The sequence below is a fragment of the Podarcis gaigeae genome, assembly GCF_964106915.1.
Source record: "Podarcis gaigeae genome assembly, chromosome: 5".
Lineage (NCBI taxonomy): Eukaryota > Metazoa > Chordata > Lepidosauria > Squamata > Lacertidae > Podarcis > Podarcis gaigeae.
In genome coordinates, this window is record NC_139681.1 from 31,154,743 (window position 1) to 31,177,148 (window position 22,406).

A 22,406-nucleotide genomic window follows, 5' to 3' on the forward strand; every position below is an offset into this window, starting at 1 on the left:
TTCCGAAACAAGCGCCGAGTCGCTGCATGCTTGCCTGTCTTTCCCCCCGAATGGAGGTATTTGTTCTTAGTTTAAACAAGCCGGCGAATGTCTGGAAGTGTTTTGAGTCACAAGGCAAGGCTGTTTCTTCCTCAGAGCCTGTCGTTTCAATGCTCCCATTCAGAAGATCCCACAGGGTCAGCTTGCAACAGGAGGAGCTATGGCTGGATGTGATTCTCAGCAACGATCATAATTATAGGTTCTCCTGGATAGATAACACGTGAACCCCACCGAGTATGCTAGTTACTTTTGGAAGGTACAGCCCAGTTTATTCTTTTGAAACTTGCAGTATACTCACAAACCCATGTGCACATTGGGGTGACTGTGAGTTGAACACTGAATGCGCACAGTAGTGTGTGTTGACATTGAGTTTTAAGTGAGAGGGGACTGGTGCACACTTAGGGAGCCAGCTCAGTGTGTGGCCAGATAAAGCCCTGGAGTCTCCAGCTGCTGATCCTCATAGCAACATCTATCTAATTACTTAGCCCAGCGGTCAAGAAGGTGGTTTCTGCACGTGCTGTGGGGGAAAGGGGGGCAGGGGGGGGCTCATCCACCTGGGAAGGTAGCCCATCCAGGAGAAAGAAGACTGATCCTAAACTTCCGCTGCCTTGCAGGATATCTTCAGGAAAAGAAAAGGCTAAGGAGTACACCCTACACAAATTCAGAGCGGAGTCCCTAAGACGGTTGGATGGCACCTTGTACCCCTATTTCCGGCAACTGCAGCCAAGCTGGTGTCAAACATCTTGCTCTACTTTCCTTTGGGCCACATCAACAAAGCCAAAGGGGGGTGGGGGAGGTCTCGTCATCTGGGTAGCCAAGGACCTCCATACACTCTACCCAGGCTTGCACCCCAGAGAGGTCAATTTGCTGCTGCTAACTCAGTTGTTGAGAGTCCCATGGACTGCAAGAAGATCAAACCTCTCCATTCTGAAGGAAATCAGCCCTGAGTGCTCACTGGAAGGACAGATCCTGAAGCTGAGACTCCAATACTTTGGCCACCTCATGAGAAGAGAAGACTCCCTGGAAAAGACCCTGATGTGGGGAAAGATGGAGGGCACAAGGAGAAGGGGACGACAGAGGACGAGATGGTGGGACAGTGTTTTCGAAGCTACCAGCATGAGTTTGACCAAACTGCGGGAGGCAGTGGAAGCCAGGAGTGCCTGGCGTGCTCTGCTCCATGGGGTCACGAGGAGTCGGAAACGACTAAATAACAACAACAACTCAGTTGTTTGACTTTGGCCCTGGAGGCGCACTCCATTGCTTCTCAAGACAGACGGTTGCCAACATGATACCCTGCTTTTCTATCAAATATTCTCAGCTTACAAGTGATAACTTTAAAAAAAGAGGTCCAAAACTTGCACTTTGCACACACGCCACCCTTAAGACCCTGATTGCTGACTGAAGCCGTAGTGTGCAGATTCCCTTCAGCTGTGCAAGTGGAAATAATATGTCTTCCTCGACAGGGAGGCGAGAAGCAACATCCCCTGCAGTTTTCCTTTCTCTGGCAGGAGGACAAGGGTAGGATGGCCTTCCTGGGAGGCAGGGGTGCAAGCTCTCAGTGGCCCCTCGGAGCCCCGGCTGGTATGGCAAGAGGCCAGAGGATGCCTGCCTGCTGCCCTGGCTTCCCTAGGGCAACTCTCCCACAAAGGAGGCAGCGTGTGATGATGCCACCACCCTTTGGCCCCCTATGTCAGTGAAGAAGACCTGCTCCTGCAACTTAACTCTTCCCTCCCCCTGCCACCCCTTCCTCATCCCTCCGCTTGTGTATTCCCGTCATGTTGACATTTTACTATTTGTTTACCGAGTGAATAAATGGCCGGGTTGCACTTAGAGGCTATTAATAGGGCAGGAGTGGCATGGGAAAGGGGACGGAAGGAGACAAGAGTGCAAACGCGCTGCTATTTCCAGCCGGCCTCCAACTAATTTTGAGCCTGGCTTCAAAAGCCAGACTGATGGAGAGGATATTAATAGAGCTGAATGAAATCCACAGCTTTTGTTGCCCGCGGTGGGAATTACAGCGGTTGGGAGGGGGAGCGAGAGAAACGCCGAACCCTCTTTTCAAATGTGAAGCTAGGAAAAAATGCATGGCATTTTCCTACAAGGGATATTTTCTATTACAAGCTCAAAAACGCTACTAAGATGTTTAGATCTCTAAATAAAAACCCTACTGAAGGCAATTTGAACACACATGCCCATAGACACATGGTTTCAGTATGTGTGCCCGTCTATCTATCTATCTATCTATCTATCTATCTATCTATCTATCTATCTATCTATTCTATCCTACCAGGAAAGGAAGCTCTGACTGCTTCATAGAATCATAGAACTGCAGAGTTGGAAGGGACCCTGAGGGTCATCTAGTCTAACCCGCTGCAATGCAGGAATATGCACCTGTCCCATATGGGGATCAAACCTGCAACCTTGGCGTTATCAGCATCATACGCTAACCAACCGAGCTATCCAGGCTTTTATAAGGCCGCTCATAAGCTGCCTGCTAAAACAACTGTCTAATTAAAGCAATCTATTAGCTCGGTTGGTGAGAGCGTGGTGCTGATAATGCCACCAAGGTCACAGGTTCAATCCCAGCTGTGTATTCATGCAATGCGGGGGGGGGGGGGGTGAGTTACATGATCCTCGGGGTACCTTCCAACTCTTAGGATTTTAAATTAAACATTAAATTGCCTTCATGGTCAGGGTTTTTTAAAAATAAATTGCCAAGGCGCTCTAGGATTTTCCTTTGCAGATGGTATAGCAAAAAGCTTACCCTCGTCAGAAATAGCAGTAGCAGTGGAATCACCTAGTTGGGGCTACAGCAGCAGCAGGAGCCCATTTCATTACTCGGTATGCCATACTGGCTGTTCCCCATGAGGCTGACTCCACACATGGAGGAAGACCACATCCCAGTGGCTGAACACAAGCTTGGTATGCAGGTCTCAAGTTCACTCTCCAGTTATCTCTCCGATAACAGGGCTTGGAAAAGGCCTCTGTGAGAGATCTTGGGGGAGTCACTGCCACCAGAGGAGGAGATACAGGGCTAGATACAAATGCTTTTTGACGCTACAGAATTGGCTTCACACTTCTTGCTAGATCGGCTGGTATCCAAAAAACCTGGATTCTATCCCTCTCACCCCCAGTTAAGGATTTCTGTGAAACCGGCAAAGCTTACATACTCTCCCCCCATAATTGCAAAGATTGCATCTCTCTCTCTCTCTCTCTCTCTCTCTCTCTCTCTCTCTCATCCTCCTAAGACCATCTGTCTGATAATGTATCACAGAAGAATAACTTTAGGAGACTTCCTCTTTTGCAGTGAGCATGTGGTGGGCGATTCATTTGCTACTCCTGGAGGGGCACAGAAGAAAAGTTAACTCTCTGGTGTGTGTTTTTTTCCCATTTCCTTTGCAGTCAACACTGCTAAAAAAAGATACAAGAAGCGTGCAAACATGATTTTCTGTGCCTTGATAGTTTATACTTTCCGCGCTAATGTAGCCTACGGTACACATCGTGGCTTGCTATAGAATCCCAGGAAATGTGCAGTTGGATATCAAATATGGCTGGTATCTGCGGCAGGCTACGACAATAATGCCTCTGAACATGTGCAGAGTACCAATTTGCCACGAAACCACTGCACTCAGGCTTCATGCGGTTGGGGGGGGGGGGTTGCGCCTCTTGGCTGACTGAAGCTGCCTCCTCCCTTTCAATATATTGAGCTCAACTTTTATTCCTCCTCCTCCTTTCACTGTCTCTCTATGAAACAGGGGAGAATGGAAAGCAACGGGTGAGAATCGGGGAGGTGAGCAACCAACACAGCAGATGAGGAAATGTGAGAGCATACCATTGCCTCCTTTTGGGCGCTTGTTAAAAAGCTTTACAGGAGGGTGCTTTCTGCTTTGCTTTGTCTCCTAGACCCCACATTTATTTTCCTGAGCACCTTAGGACATGTCAACACTTGTGGTTACTTAAGCAGGCAGTCTCAGCAGCTGGTGCATCTTCAGCCGCCATCTCCCACTGCCAGACAAAAGTGCCAGACAGATGTCAGTTTAGAATAGCAGAATTATGCATTTCTTTTTATTTAAGAGCAAAAACAGATCTTCTGACGGGTCCATAGCCTTGGGTTGCTGTTGTTGTTTTAAATGTGCAGCAGTTCTCTGCTTGACAATAAAACCTGTCAAGGCAGCTAGGCACTGTTATTGTGCCATAGGATCTACCTTTGGGCTTTGATGTGGCAGGTTATTAGAGGGGGACAAGGCAACCAATGGTCAACTGACTCTCCCCCCCCCCCCCCGAGAAGAAGCAAAGGTAATCACATTGATCCAAAAGTGAAAACTCCCAAATACGTTGGAACCAACTGAACTGTCACAAAAATGTGGCAAGCCATTGAGCTTTCCCAGACCTCTTAATCAGGCGGTATATTGCAGGAAACAGGGAGTGAGGAGGGATGAGGGGAAATTGCAAACAAAATGAAGGCGTACAAAAATAAGGACGGTTTTGTAGCCACAGTTATGGTTGATGATTCTTCCAAGCAGCTTGCAAATGAGTCAGAGCTTCCTGCTAGGTTGTGAGTTAGAACCAGCTTTGTCTGGAAGAGCTTCCGCAAGGCCTGTCAAAAAAATAAAATAAAAAAGCAGCAGCCTGGGTTTTAAGGGGGCCAAACAGGCATCTCTTTGTGGGAAAACCCTGCCTGTGTGCTTGTGTCTGCACCCCTGCAATGCCTTCTTAATCATTTGTTTGTAAACGGGCCACTATATAGACGCCCTTCACGTTACAGCTGCCTTGAGTTTCCCCACTCCTTAAAGGAGCATGAAACATCACCCCAACACATCTCCGTCCAAGCAGGCACTGCCTTAGCAGGCCAGGGACCAAAGCAAGTTTTAAGCACAAGGCAAAGCTCTCCAGCTAAAAACCTCCATCACAGCACATAGGGCCAGTAAGAAAATATTTACATATTGGTTTCACTATTTTTGGGAGATCTCCTAGCTCGTAACACAGACATCTCTGTGCACAGGTAAATAAACAGAGGGGAGGGCATTCTTTGAACCTCTCAACCGCTCTCCTCTTTCAGATACGGGAAGCACGTTTTCCTACCATTTAACCCAGCTGTTCTTCCTGGCCTCCTTCCTCACAGATTCCTCCCACCCATGTGAACCCCTTCAGTTTGAAGATACAGGGCCTGCCTTGAATCTTGTATATGGATGTTTTGGTTTTAAACAAACTAAAACAGCTGTTTCTGGCAGAATGATATTGTCCATTCGAAGATGGGGTTTAAAAGGGGGACGTGACTGACAGATGATTCTTCCGCATGAGTTAAAGCATGGCCCAGGATAAACGAGAAAACAAGAGATGGGAAAACAGATAAAAGTAGGAGAGAGCAGCTCTCTCAACAGCCTTGGAAGGCTGAGAGCAGCTGGAAATGCTAAACTTTTTGGCTTGATACACGTCTGCAGTTCTGTCTCTGAGGCAAGTTGGATGGGGCAGGGTGGCGGAGCTGCAGAATTTTAGGCCATTAGGTGAGTAAACAATACCAAATCCAATTGTCTCAGGGCAGTATCTTGCTTGTATCCTGTGCACATGTGGGAAAATGCACCACTGCATGCACCACTTTGTCCTTTCACACAGAAGCAGAGGCCAGAAGTCGGGCAACGGGCTTTAAAATCAGAGGTGCAGTGCCACTGCGGGCTTCTTTTAACATTGGTAACTCCTGCCTTTTTGAAAATGTTTCGCAGGACAACCATAGGGATACCTGAGGAACTCCAATGGCTCCACGCCAAACTCCTTTTTTTCTGTGTTACTACATGAACATTTAGTTGCATTTAATTACGTTTTAATGACTTCCTTTTCTATGTTTTAGTTTGTTTTATATTTTTTTTCTGTGTAAGCTGCCTTGGGTCCCAGACTGGGGAAAAGGTGGGTTATAAATAACTTTAACTTAGTGCAATGACAAGCTCAGTGTTAGAAATTCCCCAGGCGCCAGGGGTGTTTTGCATCTGACGTGGGTCCAACTGCAACCACGTGGAGGTCTCTGCATGCTAGGATGGTGATGGGTATCTCCATCTGGCTGCTCCCTCCAGCTTCCTTAAGCAGGTAAGCAGAAGAGCTTTATTTACGGAGTACATGGTTCACCCCTCTTCTCAGTTAATCCCTACAACGACCCTGTAGTCTAAGAGGCTGCGACTGGCCCAAGGTCACCCAGTGAGCTTCATGACTGAGTGGGGATTTGAACTCTGATCTCCCAGGTCCTAGTCCAACACTCTAACCACTACACCACACCAGCTTCCTAGAGTACTTCTGCTATGGGGCAGCTATATAAATTAAGTAGGCAAATCAATACGGGAAAAGCAAAATGTCCCTTGGATCTGGAATATTTTCCCTGAAGCGTCAATTTGTTTTATTCTGGCTTGTTTTATCTGATGTTTTAATGTGTTGTAAACTGCTTTGAGGGTTTCTTTCTTTAAAATACAAAGCGGTATAAAAATCAGATGAATAATAATAATAGTTGTTGCTGCCTTTCTGCTTCGAAGACTCCCGAACCAATAACCTTACCCTTGGAGGATGCTTTGTGTGCCAAAAATTGTTCTTTGCAAAGTGAACCTGACGGCTGATAGGAGCTGCTTTGCACTGCCCCAAGGCAACAGGGGGTCAGGAGGCCACACAGCAAAGGAAGCCCGTAACTGGGCTTATGCGCCATTCTTCTGGGCCAACTGCATCCTTTTACAGCACAAATGGAAGTGAAGACAGCATGCTGATTGAATCTTGACAGAAGACACGAGGGGGGTGCGAGGCTGTGTTGTTGGAAACCTGATTTTTCTATAATCCAGCAAGTCAAAATACCCAGAAGGTCAAAGCCTGTCTCACTCTCTCACAGACTGAAGATGTGTTCATCAAGTTTCCAAAAAAAAAAACCCACCAACCCCACCAGCCACCCACCCTTCCTTAAATAAATATACCAGCACTGAATGACACCCTTGTGCTCAGGAAGGTCAAATGATTGGCTTAGGAGAAAGTTGCCTCTCTGTGTCTATCCCCAAGCTAACTAGAGTCGGGAGCCTTTCTGTGTGATGTCCTGAGAGCTGCCAAAGAATTACACCCCCTCCTATTCCTGGGTCTGCTACCAGTGATTCTGGACTCCCACTTTTGGCCTGGACTCTTATTCCCCAGTGGATACAGCAAGACTGGCAGACACTGTGCTTAACCATATGCTTGCACCATGTCAATATAAATTAAAATAAGTATATAAAAATGTCCGCAGCCTTACAAAACGGGGAGCTTTCTCAGCTGCCAAAGTGCAAGAGCAGGGGCCCTCTGGGGGGAATGAACCCCATATTTGATATAGGGTTGGCCAGGCTGCAGTCCAGAAAACTTGCCTTTACCTTCAACCAGATGAGGTTGCTGCCACGGCATTGCCCTTCCGACACCAAGTCACTCCTCGCTCCTATGGGACAAAAGCAAAGTCTTGCCTGCTTCACCACCTTGCAGAAGCGAGTTTGGCAATGTCGCTGTGACATAAAACGTTTTAATGATGAAGTAGGTTGTCTGGGTGCAGCATGACAGCCATACCTATTTTGCTCTCCATGAATATATTTAAAGGGTAGCTTGATTCTAGACTTGCCAGTCACCTGTGATCTGTAAAGTATAAATGCAGCAATCCAGCACCCATTCAGGCACACTTAAGCCCCATTGGCTAAAATTATTGGTATAGCATTACTGGGCAATGGATTATGGCTCCCCTGCATTTTCCGGTGTGATAAAACTGTATGCAATACTTTTATTTTTCATTTCAAGATCTTAAAGAAAAAGTCTGTATGCCACCACACTGTGAATCCTCTTCTTATGTGACTGCAACCATGTCCCCCTCCTCAAACACACACCACCTTTTCATTGGCAAATAAATAAATAAATGCACCTCTTGCAGTGCAATAGGAATAATTCTGTTGAGCTGAGGATACAGAACACATTGTTAAAAGAACAAATGGCTCTCCTTATCGTTTCTAAGATAGTTAGAGCTATTTGCAGCTCTGAGATTACAGAGGGAGAATAAAATGTAATTGTTTCCTGCCCAGTTCTTTCCTTTAAATAGAACCCTTCTCTCCCGTAAAAGATTCTTTCCAAAAAAAAAAAAAAAAAAAACAGGAAGGGAAAAAAGACATGTTTTATTTTAACCAGAGCTACTCTTAATTTAATTGCATTTCTATTTATTGGGAAACATTTCCGAGTCTGTTTTTCTTTTGGTGCAGTCCCAATTCCTGCTAATAAAGTTATTTTTCATCTTCCTCTCCCCTCCATACAATAAATAAACAAACAAACAAACCCACTGCACATTTTACAGCTAAAGACAGACAGAAAACATACAAAACTGGAACCATTTTGTAGATGTAAAGAAATTATGGCTGCTTTTCACCAAAGCCACAGTTGTACTTTTTTTTGAAAACAACAACACAACAGAATGTGAAAGCACAATTAAAATTAAGCAACAGCAGAAGCAACACATAGTGAACACAGTGCTGGCTGAAACTTTCCATAAACCAGAATAATTTCCAATGGGCATGGGGGCTGTTAAAGAATCCTATCTGCCTGTGGACTGGATATCTTGAGATTCAGAAGTAAAGACTGTCCATATTGCTTTTTATAGACAGAAAGTTCTCATAGCTATCCCAACACCTCTGTACTGTGTCCTTTGGAACAGGCCATGTTTGGGCCATGCTTCCTTCTAGTAATATTCAAGAGAGAGAGAGCAAGCTATGCTGCATCTGACCCTGATCCTGCTTAAGACTGTTTCATAGGTAGCATTCTGCCTCCACTGAGATGTCCACCCTGCAGGGAGAAGAATTTGCACCATTTGGTGCAAAGTCAGTAGAAGTGTTTGCTTTGCCACCTGTATGCAGCTTCCCAACCAGGGCAAAAAGCAAGCACATGTCTTAACGTTATGACAATGGCACAGGTAGCTTTTCATCAATATTTCTTCTGTGTAGAAACTGACATTTAAGCCTCAGTTATACATTTCGTAGCATGTGCCATATCACACTGTCTCCTGTGTCCATAACCTCTAACCACGTGGTTTGGGCAGTTTGTGTGGCTCCGCACCACACTAACAATATCTGCTAGTACATAAACCCAGAATTCACCTGAACTGCCATGTGAGTGGATGTTGCAGCTGTGGATGCAACCATCCTGCTCTATACCAAGTTTCACCAGTCTGGGGCCTTCAGACATTTTGGACTAGAAGCAGCCATGCTGTTTGGGGCCGATGGGAGTTGGTTGTCCAAAACATATGAACATGTATCAATGGAGCTTTTGAGTGATCCCAAAAAAGTGTTTTGCGTATATACATCAATGCGCACCATTCAGCAGGACTCCATTTCACTCTATGCCAACTTATACAAGAGCAGCGTGTCCCAAACTTGGGTCTCTGGCTGTTTTTGGACTACAACTCCCATCATCCCTAGCTAACAGGACCAGTGGTCAGGGATGATGGGAATTGTAGTCCCAAAACAGCAGGAGACCTAAGTTTGGGAAACACTGCAACAGAACATGAACATTTCCCTACAGTGACCCCCCAAAAGAGAATTTTGCTTGCATCTAAGAACCACCCCTTCCCCACCATAGACAAGAGGGTTCCCTTCAACAGTGGGGCAGGTGCTCACAATGCCTGCTGTGTGCAGAAGAACTCCAGATCCATGTGGACTGCGCCCACATCCATCTCCTTTGCCCATGCTATGGCGCTATCCTGCACTGGAAATGAATGCACAACCCTCGTTTAAAGGCTTCCCTGAATTACGACTGAGGGAAATTTCACACATCATATGCATCATTTGGTAACTCTGCTGATCGCCTAATACTCTGAATGTGTGAGACGGCGAGGATCAGTCACCACTTATCAGTCAGGCAAATTATCTCCACCGAAGACAGGTTAATAAGGGGAGGGTGGAGGGGAAGAATAATTTGTGCTCATTTGCTGTACAGGGGACTGGTGCTAGTAATCTTGAGTGTGTGGAGTCATCCAACTGGGTGAAAATTAGCTGATGCGAACACCCACCTCCTCCGTGATGCTTTCTGTGAAAACCTAGCTTTGGAACTTTGGGAGACATTTTGGAAAGAGTTAATGGCAACCCAGAAGCATTTTTCTTAACCTTCTGTTCAGTGGCATACTCTTTCTTTTTAGCTTCTACTTCACCATGGTATAAATTTTCTGTTTAGATAATCAACTGCTTTTTCTGGGTGGGGTGGAGAGATGATTTTTATTTTTTTATTTTTTTTGCTGCAGCTGTGCAAAAGTCCTCTTTTCATTCCCTGATCAACCACTTCATGTCAGGAAAATAGGACCGTGATGCATACAGTTCTATTCTGAGCGGGTTAAAGTAAAATGCAGTTACTTATTCGGCAATTCTCTCCCCATTCTCCCATTCCCCCCCTCCCGCCAAAAAAAAAAAAAAAAGCAATGGTCTTAAATGCTGTAAGCATTAACAGCTTCTGGCTGAACGACATTTGTTGAAAGAAAGAAAGAAACAAAAGGAAATGAAGATTCTAATAATATATGACTCCATAGACATCTCAGCCAATTGAGATTGGAGATATTTTACCTATTACAGAAAGTAATTGTTTCTTTTTTAAGGTGTTAAATTAGCATTGCAAGAAAGAACTGTGACAACTGTGAAGAATGGATCAGAGTCTTATATCTGTCTCCACTCAGAAATGTGGCATCTCTCCTGCTACTCTTGGTATATGCCATTATATTACATCCTTTTGTATTCATAGTGACACAAGGCAAGGCCCTTTGTTGTTTTTCCTACCACAGCTTCCCCTCTGGCATATATATATATATATATATATATATATATATATATATGCTCATCAGGAATAAACTCAGTATTTCCACCTTGGATGCTCAGTCCAGTCAGGGCAAGTAAGCTAATAAGTGCTTCAGTTTAATAACAGGGGCTGGCATGTGCTAAAAATTCATTGGGTGGTTTCTTATATGGTTGCATTCACTTGAAGCAAAGCAACGAAAATGTGAACCCACAACCAGAAAGGAATTAGAGGAGCTTATTGTCAGCTCTCAGAGATCTTGTTTCTTGCAGTTGCAGAAACCATTTCCATTTCCTATCACTGAACCAGCTCCACTGGCCTGTTGCTTCATCCCCTCTGTGTTTCGGCAGGCCTGCTCTGTACAAAACAACCCCCACTCTGAAATTGCAGAGAAAGAACTATTGGCAGTTTCCAACCAGCACTTGAAAAGGACACAGAAACAATTATTGGAGGTAAGGAGGAGCAATCAGGGTGGGAAACACAGTTAAAACCACAGCCTTCTGTCACCTCACAAGAAAGCAGCTATTGTTTCTAGCTGCCTCCAGTCGGCTGGGTGAGATTCAGTAACAATTGATTCAGTGACAAGTGAGAAAACCAGACAGCAGGTGTTTGTTTTCAAAAATAAGACTATCGGAGACCAAAACAGCTGATGGCACTGAGGAAGCCTGATCCTCAGGGACACAGGCTGAATGCTATTCCATTCTTCCTCTCTTCTCCCCTCGAATGTTGTTTTCATAGCCTGCTTTCTGTCTCTCTTCCAAGGGCTTAGGTGCAAAGCAAGACAAAAGGCAGCAAGCACACAAAACTGTCCGTGGTGTAGGCCAAAATCCTCTCATTACTGTTGGTAGGGCCAGTTCCCCCCCCCCCACCTCCCCTGGTGACTGGTGTGATCCAAACGCATCTCCTCAAGTTTAAACAAGGCATTAATTTATCTGAGGGTCTCAAGTAGGAAACACCCTCTTGTCAAAAGGATGAACAAGTTTCTCTCCTCTCTTTCACACCCTCTCACAAATATCAGCCCTAAATTTAAGGCTGCCTGAGGTGATTACCAGTGCAACAACTCTGCTTTTCTTACATCTCCCCAGCAGGATGTGAAAGCAATTTCTTTTCTTTTTCTTCTTCCTTTTTAATAACTTTCAAAAATAGAATATTTTCTCTCTTTGGGTGTTTAGTGAACAAATGCCCCAGGCATTAAGAGAAAGGCCCTCCTCTGCTGAGGAGGATGTGAACATGAGGTAGGGAAAGCAGAACCCAGCGCTTCACCCTCCAGCCTGTGCCAGCTTCTGAACTCTCCTTCGTACTGAGCTCAGCCACCTCACAAATCCATCTAGGGGCCTGGGAGTTGAAAGGCAGGTGACGCCTGCTCCCAGAAAAAGCGGAAAGCACCTCGGTGCGAGGACGGCGAGCGCAAGGTAAGCAGAAGCACAAAGCAGGCTAGCCGAAGGCATCCCCCCTCTCCACCCTTTGTGCTACACGCTGCTCCCCCCCCCCCAACAATTCTTGCGCTCCAGCTTTTCCAATCTGACAAGAAAGCTACCGGCAAAGTGGTGCCTTTACGTGACCCAAAAGGTCCTCCTCTCCTCCAGCAAGCTGACCGATCTGTTCGTAAGGGCCTCGGGGCTGCCGGCCAGCTTATAGCCGAAGAGTTTCATGGCTGGGCTGCAGACGTTCTGCACCACCTGGGCGAGCTTGAAAGGGATGCTGAAGCGCCACTTCTCAAACTGCTCAGAGGAGTTTTTCTGGGTGGAGTAGATGTCGTTGCTGTTGTGAGGTGCCTGGGTGTTCTTCCGGATCCACTCCTCTACCTGCGGGGTGATGGCGACGCCCGAGAATCGGTACATCTCCTTGGCCTTCTGGAGGGGCGACCTGGCAATGTCCTCGTAGCGAACCAGCATGTAGCGGCCGCGGAGCCAGGCTGGCTGCCTCAAGCCGAGCTCCGCCGAGAGCCGAATGCTCTCGCAATTCCCCCGCAGCCGCTGCACCTCGTCCTCGTTGAGGGTTGCTGCGCCTTCCGTGGCCCACTTCTTCCACGTCTCGTACTTCCCGGAGAAAGCGACCATGCGGGAAGCCAGCACCGCCCGGGGGTCCCTCACCAGCTGAATGATCCTCATGTCCAAGCGAGGGTCCTCGACGAGCGGGCGCAAGTATTCCAGCTGCCGGATCCGCACCACCTTCAGCGCCATGTGCTCCTTCCGGCGGCAGGCCTCCGTGGCCAGGGTCACGTTGAGGGGGCCGCAGCGGCGGTTCTTGCAGTGGTACTTCTCAAAGACCTTCTTGACGAACGGCGTGCAGACGGGCTCCTCGCACAGGGAGCGGCTGGAGCCACGCCGGAACAGGAACTGGGTCAGGTGGTCCTCCGGGAACGGGATGATGAAGTTCTCCAAGATGTAGAGGTCGCAGAGGAAGAGCTGCTTCAAGACGTCCCGGTAGACAAGGGCTGAGCCCACGGCGTTGGCACCTCCGGTCTCGAAGGACACGGTCCTTTCAATGTGCCACAGCGGCTCGAAGAGGTAGAAGATGTTGCCCTGTTGGTTGAAGAATTCCCCCACGAAGGAGGAGCCGGTGCGGGTGGTGGCCATGAGAAGAATGTGTCTTCGGGTTCCCTGAACAGGCGCTGGCAAAGTCCCCCCCAGCTGCAAAGTGACATTCTGAAGGCGGCTCCTGAGCTGGGAGAAAGCCGCATCCAGCTCGCTTAAGGACTGCAGGGAGCCATTCTCTGGCAGCACCGAGCCAGAGTCCGTGCTGTTGGCTTCCATCAAGGACTGCGGAGACTGCTTTAGTTTGTCGGACACCCTGTGAATAAAGAGAACAAAAGTCACCCTAACGAATAGCAGCAGCAATATTAAACATGCAATGTTTCAAAGGTTATTCCAGGCCTTAAGAAATCAAGTACAGCCGCTGGTTCTCACCTACTTGACAAAGGCCTGGGGTGGAGAAGGCATTAGGCACCAAACTGTCTTGGGCTTGCCTGGGGTGAAGAAAGGTTTCATAGCAGGATGCTTACCTGCTAATTCTAATATTCTGACTGAACCCCTGATAAACCTTCTAAGGAATCCCTATATCCCCCAGAACACCATTTGCAAATCGGTGCCTCGGCTAGTCCAAAAACATACTCTGTGTGTATGCATCTCTTCGGCAAAGTCAACACACGTGTCATGGACAAGTGGCAGCACAACCAGCCAGCCATTCGCAATTTGCCACCAGAGGCTGTTGCCCTGCCATTGTAACTTGCCATAAAGCCAGCCCGGGCAATAGTGATCTTCTGTTATAGGTTACCCGGTAGCAAAAGGGAGTGATTGAGAATAGAAATGCTTGTCTATGTACCACGGTAGTTAACTACCATGCTTGTATAAGCACTCGGAAGTGTCAATTATTAGTGGTCTATGGAAAGTGTAATAACCACTGTCTGAGACGGCTTTCGACACAAGTAGGATGACCCAGGGGGCGGGGAGTGCCATAACTTTGCTTTGCATTGCATTTAGATGGCCCCAGGTTCCAGGTAGGGTTGGAGAGGTAGGGTTGTGTGAAATTCTACCAGTCCATGTAGACAACGCTAATCTGGGTGAGCCCAGTGGCCTCACTCAGTATAAGGCAGTTTTCTATGTTTCTGTGTGGACTGGGATCCTATCTGTACCTTTAAAAGCTGTTCAGAAAAGTGAAGTTTTGCTGCAGCAGCTTGTCAAGCAAGAGGGAGAAAAGGTGCGCTTCGCAAAATTCCCCCTTGCCCCTTTCTAGGCGGATTCTGCTAGAAGGCTCTTCTTTTTATATATATATCAAATCAAATCAATTTGTATGAAACCTGTTCCAACCATCCATTGCTGCCACCTATCCCTGTGTGGGGCATGATGTTTAAAAGAGCAACCTGCCTGCATTCCTGGGTAAAGAGGTAGCTTAATTCACACTGGGAGGCAAGAAATATTTACCTTGTTCCAAAAGGCCGGAGAGATGGTGGTAGCAAGTTGGGACCTGCAAAGGTGGTGAGATATAGCTGCAGCCTGAAGGCTACGCTAGGGTACAGAGAAAGCCTCTCTTCCAGCACAGCTCTCCTTTCCCCCTCCTACCTTGAGATGATGTTGTTCTCCTTCTCAATAATGACAAGGGCTACCACAAAGACCAGGAGGATGGCGTATTTGCTCCTCATCCTCAGGCAATGCAGCAGCTCCCAGAAGTCTTGAGGTAACGTGTGCCCTTTATCCATGGAGAGAGAGAGTGTTGCGTTCGATGACTTGCCAAAGAAAGGCCTTTCCCCTTTGAGGAGAAGGGGGTAAAGGGACCTTCCTCAAACTTCCCCGTTGTTCTTCAGCTATCTGGAAAGCATCGTCTAGCATTAGGATGCCCTGCAGAGAGAGAGAATTTGAGAGAAATTGCACGTGTCAATAAGTATACTGCATGCTTAGGAGCACGCCTGAACTGCATGCAAAATTCACGCACTTTCAAATTGGATCTATCTGGACTTAATGGGCATTAGACCGCTGTTCTTGGCTCTGCCGACGGAGGAGATTCATCCAGTGCAGGACTGCTTCCAAAGGACGTGAGCCACCAAGGTCTCTGCCCACCTTCAGGGGGAAACAGGGTAGCCGCAAGAAGGTTGGGCCTGTGCTGCTGCCTCCTGGAGGTACAGAACACACCACCCTCCCATGTCAGTGGGGGACATATCTCTGTGGTGGCTGTGTCACCTGGCCTCTCACATCCCCCTAAAGCTCCCAGCTCACACGTACATTCGCTTGGCTTCATCCTGTCCCTTGCACCTTTCCTGGCTTAAATTTGGGATGCTGCCAATTTCCATCTCGTGATTCTAACTAGGGTGGTAGGACAGCATCCTAGCATGGCTCCTCCATCCCTCCACACAACCCAAGCAAAGACCCAGAGTGGCACTTCATGATGGAGCGAGTGCACAGGATTTGTGAAACTTCCCTTTACCTCAAGTGATCAGCAGAGAAAGATGCAGGTGCTTCCACATGGGGTGTTTATTATGGAATCAGTACTTATCAATGCAAGTGGGGGTTGTTGTTTTTTTTGCAGGATCCGCATGACGTATTTTCCCCTCCCCACCCCCAATTCAATCTTCATATTTGTTTTCCAGGACAGCTCCAATCAGTTAAAAAAAAAAAAAAGCCTATTGCCAACTTAACCTTTTGCAATATTCTCAGCGACCAGATTGCATATTAAAAAGCCATCTGGAAGCACCCACAGTTGTCTGAGCTTTCCTTCCCAAGATTCTGTGCCAAGCAATGTGATCCAGTTCTGGCTGGCACCACTGCAAACTGTAAATGGGGGAACTGCGTATCTGAACACTCTCTATCGTTCCCTCTCTTCCTCTGTGTGTATTATATGTATGCATTTAAAGATATTGCATATCAAGAAGAGTACTTCTAGCCTACCCTGACTTTTCTCCCGACACTCTTTCTTTCTTTCTTTCTTTCTTTCTTTCTTTCTTTCTTTCTTTCTTTCTTTCTTTCGACTGGGAGTGGCCGCTGGGACCACATAACACTGGTCCTGAGAGATCTGCATTGGCTCCCAGTACGTTTCCAAGCACAATTCAAAGTGTTGGTGCTGACCTTTAAAGCCCTAAACAGCCTCGGTCCTGTATACCTAAAGGAGCGTCTCCACCCCCATCGTTCAGCCCGGACACTGAGATCCAGCGCCAAGGGCCTTCTGGCTGTTACCTCATTGCAAGAAGTGAGGTTACAGGGAACCAGACAGAGGGCCTTCTCAGTAGTGGCACCAGCCCTGTAGAACACCCTCCCTTCAGGTGTGAAGGAAATAAGTAGCTATCTTATCTTTAAAAGACATCTGAAGGCAGCCCTGTTTAGGGAAGTTTTTAATATTTAATGCTGTTTTGTTTTTAACACTCGATTGGAAGCTGCCCAGAGTGGCTGGGGAAACTCAGCCAGATGGGCGGGGTATAAATAATAAATTATTATTATTATTATTATTCTTTCTTTCTTTATGAGCAGGGTGCTTTTGGGGGGTGGGCAGGAGGGCATAGGGGGAGCATTCCAACATATGACCTTAAAAGCTGCAACAAGGTTCTGCTGATTGTGTAGCTTGGCCCCTCTCCCTCTACTGCCTTTTTGAGGACTACCTGTCTCATTATTCCCCCCCCCCGAACATTCCCCCCTCCACCTTCTCACCTTGTCTGAGCTATTTAATGCTTGGGTGCTATGTGGCAGATTGTATTGTTAGTTAATCTTAATGTGTACCGACCATCTTTCTCCAAGCAGTAAGACAAAAGTGCATAGTTTAAAGGCACGAGGAAAGGTATAGATCAGGTTCCTAGGCAATTAATCCTAAATATTTTCCTAGGAAGCAAGGCTGGCGCTCGCCCTGGAGCTTTCAGTGCTGGGAAAGGGCTAGAGTGACAGCAGCAGTGAAAGTGAAAGTCTCACCTGTTGCTCAACAGAAATTGATTATTTATTCATCACATCGGCTACCTGCATTCATGGCCCATGGGCACCCAAAGAGAGATACTCTAATTACAAAGGCATAAAGCACTGGGCAACAATGAAATACGATTAAAAAAAAATCCAATAAAAGCAAGTTCAACCGTCACATAATAAACAACAGTAAAAGAAGAGAAAGCAGCAAGCCCGACAGCTAATTTCTTGTATAAAACTAGCCTCCAGGTAGCATCATCCATCAACCACCAGCAAAAGCTTAAAAAAAACCCCAAAACCTTTCACAAAAATGTATTTTCTTGCCAGTGGAATGCAGCAGGGAAGGGAGCTAGGTTAAGGCTCTATTTCAGAAGCATTTCTCACTCTTAGCGAAGAACAAAGTTTCTCCCCCAGATAACAGGGGCAGGAAGGAAATAGTCACCTATGTCATAGATTCTACGAACCTCCTTTTTAAGAATGGCATCTCTGCCCATGGGAGTTTCGAAACAGCTCAGGTGCAGAATAGAAAGAAAGAAACTTTATACACATAAGATTCTCCATACACATTTTTGGATTATCCTTGTAACGAAGTATAAATATTCTGCATTATTTCTTAATGTAACTAAATAAAATTATATTGAAGTTAATGGAGTGGTGAAACCAGACCATACGGGCAAAGCAGATTTTCACCCAGTTCATTTCACGCCTTTAAGGCAAACTTTTAAAAGCAGCAAAGGGAAATAAAGAACGTGCTGGAGAGGGAGAGTTTGCATACATTGCTGAAGGTATTGCAGATACTACCCAATGCAATAGCCACGCGCAGTACAGTGGTACCTCGGGTTACATATGCTTCAGGTTACATACGCTTCAGGTTACAGACTCCGCTAACCCCGAAATAGTACCTCGGGTTAAGAACTTTGCTTCAGGATGAGAACAGAAATCGCTCGGTGGCGGCAGCAGAAGTCCCCATTAGCTAAAGTGGTGCTTCAGGTTAAGAACAGTTTCAGGTTAAGAACGGACTTCCGGAACAAATTAAGTACTTAACCCGAGGTACCACTGTACTCAGCTAACAGTGGAACTAGAGTCTTATCTTGGATACTGTGTGTTCTATGCATTTACCGAGAGAAAAAATGTATGGGCAGGACTGACAGGGAAGGATGGCTGCGAAACCTACCCTTCCTGCCTATCCCTATGCCCATCAATTGTCCTTGCAAATGCAAGGGTTAACTTTCCGTTTTAGACCATCACTGTGAGAAAAAACAACAATTCTCTAGGGGAAGGTTTTTTTGGGAGTGGGAGAGAAAGACATTTGGGAACTGTGTTTCCCCCATATCATGCAGCCCCACCCTAAGACCAGGGGTCGGCAAGGTTTACCTCGCCTGGGCCAGTTCATTCCCGTGGAGATTGTTCTATGGGCCGGATCACATCTGCGCAGACGCGATTTCCGGCGCCACGAAAGCGAGTCACCACTCCGCGCTGCACCAGTTTAGTGCAGCGCGCGGGGACTCGCCAAGCGGTCGGCTCGTGGGCCCTTTAAACGACCCCCATGGGCTGCTTTTGGCCCATGTGCCGCAGGTTGCCGACCCCTACTAAGATAAATCAGTGTGAGAGAGATGGGACTCCCATTAATTAAAGTGGACACTTTGCATCTCACCACACAGGCCTGGGAAATGTACGGCACTCTGGTATCTCCCCTGTGTTCTGCCTCAAACCATCAAGGAAACATCTGGGGCTCTCGGCATATGGAAACCCTGCTTCTACATCAAGGGCTTGAAGGCTGCTCTGTTTTGCTGCGTGAACAAGGCTCCAGCTCAGCAGAGAGAGCAATAAAAAGAAAGCAGGGGGCCTCCTCTTCCTTGCAAGCTCCATCCTCAGCTGCTGAGAGCATCCATCAACCTCTGCCCCCTTAACATCTCTCCGTTCCCAAAAATAAATCTTCCCCAAAGACCCCTTGCTGCACTTCCCCTCTGGCACCAGGCCCTCCTGGCTTTTCAGACTCTTGCGCTCCAAGCTCTAAAAGGCAACTGTCTATACTCTGCGCAAGCAGAACTCGCTGGTCCCACCAACTGTTTATTTGCAGAAGCCCAGAGGCTTCTCTCTGATCTGCAGAAGGGGAGATGGGGGCCTAGAACCTGGAAAGGGAATCCCACTGAGGGCAGGAACCACCTCCAACTCCTTAATAAGGGGCTGAATGAAACACACGGCACTGGGCCTATTCGGGGAAAGTGCTGAATATCTTTGTACTTCTTCCTCCACTGTGGAATTGGAAACACCAGCCCAATACGATCCATCCTCTAGAATGCCCTGCTAAGTGAGGAGGGCCAGTCTTAAATAAATAAACAGTAACTCTCTGGTAGCAAAGAGGCCTTGTTGTGGGCAAGCACTGGTTAAGCGTGCCAATGCTCTGATGTGCACACTAACTTGGTGCGAGCAGCTATGGCTTCAGAATTCCAGCATTTGCCCGCAAATCCAGGTGTTAGCTCAGTAGGGATATGCCATGGATGGCTGGATGCAGAGGAATGGTGGGAGGAACCCGCTGGGGAACCACCAAGGGAAGAAGGCTCAGAGCCCGGGGATTGGGGGTGGGACAACAGTGAGAGGTCAGAGGGAGAAGACAGGGAAGAGGAGGTGGCGGAAGCTGAAGGGGTAACAGGGCTCAGTGAGTTGGGAGAGTCTGTGGCAGAAAAAGTCAGGAGTCAGAGGTAGAAGCTGAAGCAGAAGGGTGGGAGGAGGGAGGCCAAGAGGCAGAGATGAGTCAGGCTAGTGAAGAGCAACAGGTGTCTCTCCCTTCCCAGAACCAGGAGAGGGCTGAAATGGGTGGGGAAAAGACAGGCACACAGGCACAGTCTCCAGTTGCTTGGAAGAAGCCCTGGAGAGGGGAGGACTTGCAAGGGTTTGAGGAGGCAGGGGCTTTTAGACTCAGCAACTGATTTCATAGAGTCGGACCTATCTGCTGCTGTGCTCATTAGGCCTGAAACCCAGCCAAGTCTGTGAAGATCATGTTTCTGTAATAACAAGCTTTGAACTTGAGTAATTTACTGACCGGTTTTGCTCTGGGACAGGATATTTGGGGCTGCTGAAAAAAAAGTCATAATCAAATGCTGCCATTTCTTTTAACAGTTGTGCAAATGAAACCACCTACAGATTATTCCTGGCAGGAGCTTGCCTATGTGTAGGAAATTAAATATATTCAAAGCTAGGCATAAAGTCTAATAATGTGGTCTATATATCACATTCTGTTAAAAATTCAACAGAATCCCAATAAGATTTTTGTTTTCAAACCCAGCTAAAAGGCAGCCAGTAGGAACAGTCGCTGCTTTCCAACTGTCCATCAATCTATCATAAACAAGAACCACCTAACAACTGAGCCTATTGCCATGGGATAGTTTATCTAGCTGCCAAAATCTGCCTGCCAAAGGCCTTAAATGACCAGTCTGTCCTTATCGGTAGTGAAGCGAAACGGCCCCTTTGTTGCTTACACAAAGGTTTCACAATATTTCAGTGTTTCGGAGTGAGGGGCAGAGCCATTCTGTAAATATTTGGATCCCAGAACAGGTGTCTCAGGCTGGAGAAACACAATCCCACCCACCCACCCTGAGAGTGGAAGAGATGGTGCCAACACCATGTGCAGAAGCTGCTTGTCCCTGTGCAGAAGCTGCTTGACTGGAGGTGACGGCCTGGCAACAGAAATGCGTGTCGAGACCACAGGAACCAATGCATCACAAAACACTTCCACCCCTCTTAAAACTATTGCCTGCCTCCAGCCTCAGGGTACGTACTGACTGTTGTAAATGACGTTGTGTGTGACAGGAATCCAACTGCAAACAGATTATTAGAACCCTTTCGTTAACATGCACATAATCCAAGTTTCCTCCAGGGGTCCATGAACCTTCATCCTGCTTTTTTACTAATGAACCCCTCCCCCTTTCCAGAATACATTTGGCCTGCCTTTGGGTTTTGGTACAGAATCACATGGCTATAATTGAAACCCATGCACTTCTAACCAGGAACCCAAGCAATAAATAGATTCTTTATTCTTTACTTTTTACATTTTAAACCAATATTTATACATAAAAGCAGTATATTTCATCCCAGAAAGTGGAGGGCATGCTCAGGCCAGATGTGCTATGCTTATGGATACCATATGTTTAGTAGGTTTAAAGATGACAAAAAAGTATGTTCTGGAGGTTATACTGCTTGAGTTATAAAGTGGTATCTTCTACAGCAATTATAAAGTAGTATCTCTGAAGTGGCATATGAATAAGAGTAAGGCAATGTCCTACAACATAGCAGTGGCTGGAGGGGGGTGGGACTCCAATTACAGTGGTACCTCGGGTTACATACGCTTCAGGTTACAGACTCTGCTAACCCAGAAATATTACCTCGGGTTCAGAACTTTGCTTCAGGATGAGAACAGAAATCGTGCAGTGGTGGTGCAGCGGTAGCAGGAGGCCCCATTAGCTAAAGTGGTGCTTCAGGTTAAGTTTCAGGTTAAGAACAGACCTCCTGAACGAATTAAGTTGTTAACTCAAGGTACCACTGTAATCAGCATTTCAGGTAGGGTAGGAAATAGCGGCATGTACTGTTCAAGCCCTGCAAATAACATGAAATCTCTGGATTCACCAGGCCTGGGACGATGACTGACAGCCTCCCTTTTTGACCTTGATTGTAACTATCATCTGCTTCCTGCACTTGAAACCCCAAGCCTAACCCCTACCCCCAAACTCCATCTCAGAGCTAAACTAAACATTACGTTAAGTACATTATTTGAAAGTGCACTTAAGATTTTCCACTTCTCTTTCTTAGCAGAAAGCCTGTGTGTGTGTGTGTGTGTGTGTGTGTGTGTGTGTGTGTGTGTGTGTCCCTGTCCCTGTGCTGATACAAATAAGGATCACAGCAGTGGGGCAGGGAAGGAGAACATGCCTCCCTCAAATCTCCCCACCCTCAGGTGATATTTGCTCAAGTGCAAATAGCAGCTGCAAGGGGCATTTTCCATCAGAAAACAGTAAAGCGGAAAGTGGTTACTCCTCTCCCCATCCTACGTGACAACACAATCCCAACCCAGACTGCCCTCTGCCCACCATGGTTGCTGCTGCTGGCGAGTTCTAACTGCATTTATAAACAGTGTGCTTAACAGAAGAATACGTAGTTTGACTGCGAGGTCCGCCAGCCCTGGGCCCGAAAACGACTGTC

At 47.0% G+C, this 22,406-nt stretch overlaps 1 protein-coding gene and 1 long non-coding RNA gene across 7 annotated transcripts in view; one reads left to right on the top strand and one right to left on the bottom strand.

The window, feature by feature from the left end:
* Positions 1–22,406, top strand: part of LOC310845589 — a 59,820-nt gene that overhangs the window by 13,500 nt on the left and 23,914 nt on the right. For both annotated transcript variants that reach the window (XR_014564849.1, XR_014564850.1), the window contains exon 2: positions 20,866–20,984. This is a non-coding gene — a long non-coding RNA (uncharacterized lncRNA). The remainder of the gene's footprint in view (positions 1–20,865; positions 20,985–22,406) is intronic.
* The window catches only part of CHST3 (carbohydrate sulfotransferase 3), a 44,100-nt gene continuing 29,863 nt past the window's right edge, over positions 8,170–22,406 (bottom strand). For 3 of the 5 annotated variants that reach the window (XM_083740717.1, XM_083740719.1, XM_083740718.1), the window contains 2 exons: positions 14,898–15,173; positions 8,170–13,629 (listed from right to left, as the gene is read on the bottom strand). In XM_083740717.1, the coding sequence (XP_083596843.1) occupies positions 12,390–13,629; positions 14,898–15,034 (1,377 nt within the window). In that variant the 5' untranslated portion in view covers positions 15,035–15,173 and the 3' untranslated portion in view covers positions 8,170–12,389. Of the gene's footprint in view, positions 13,630–14,759; positions 15,174–19,345; positions 20,364–22,406 lie in introns of those variants that run through there. The other 2 variants (XM_083740720.1, XM_083740721.1) reach the window with 2 other exon arrangements.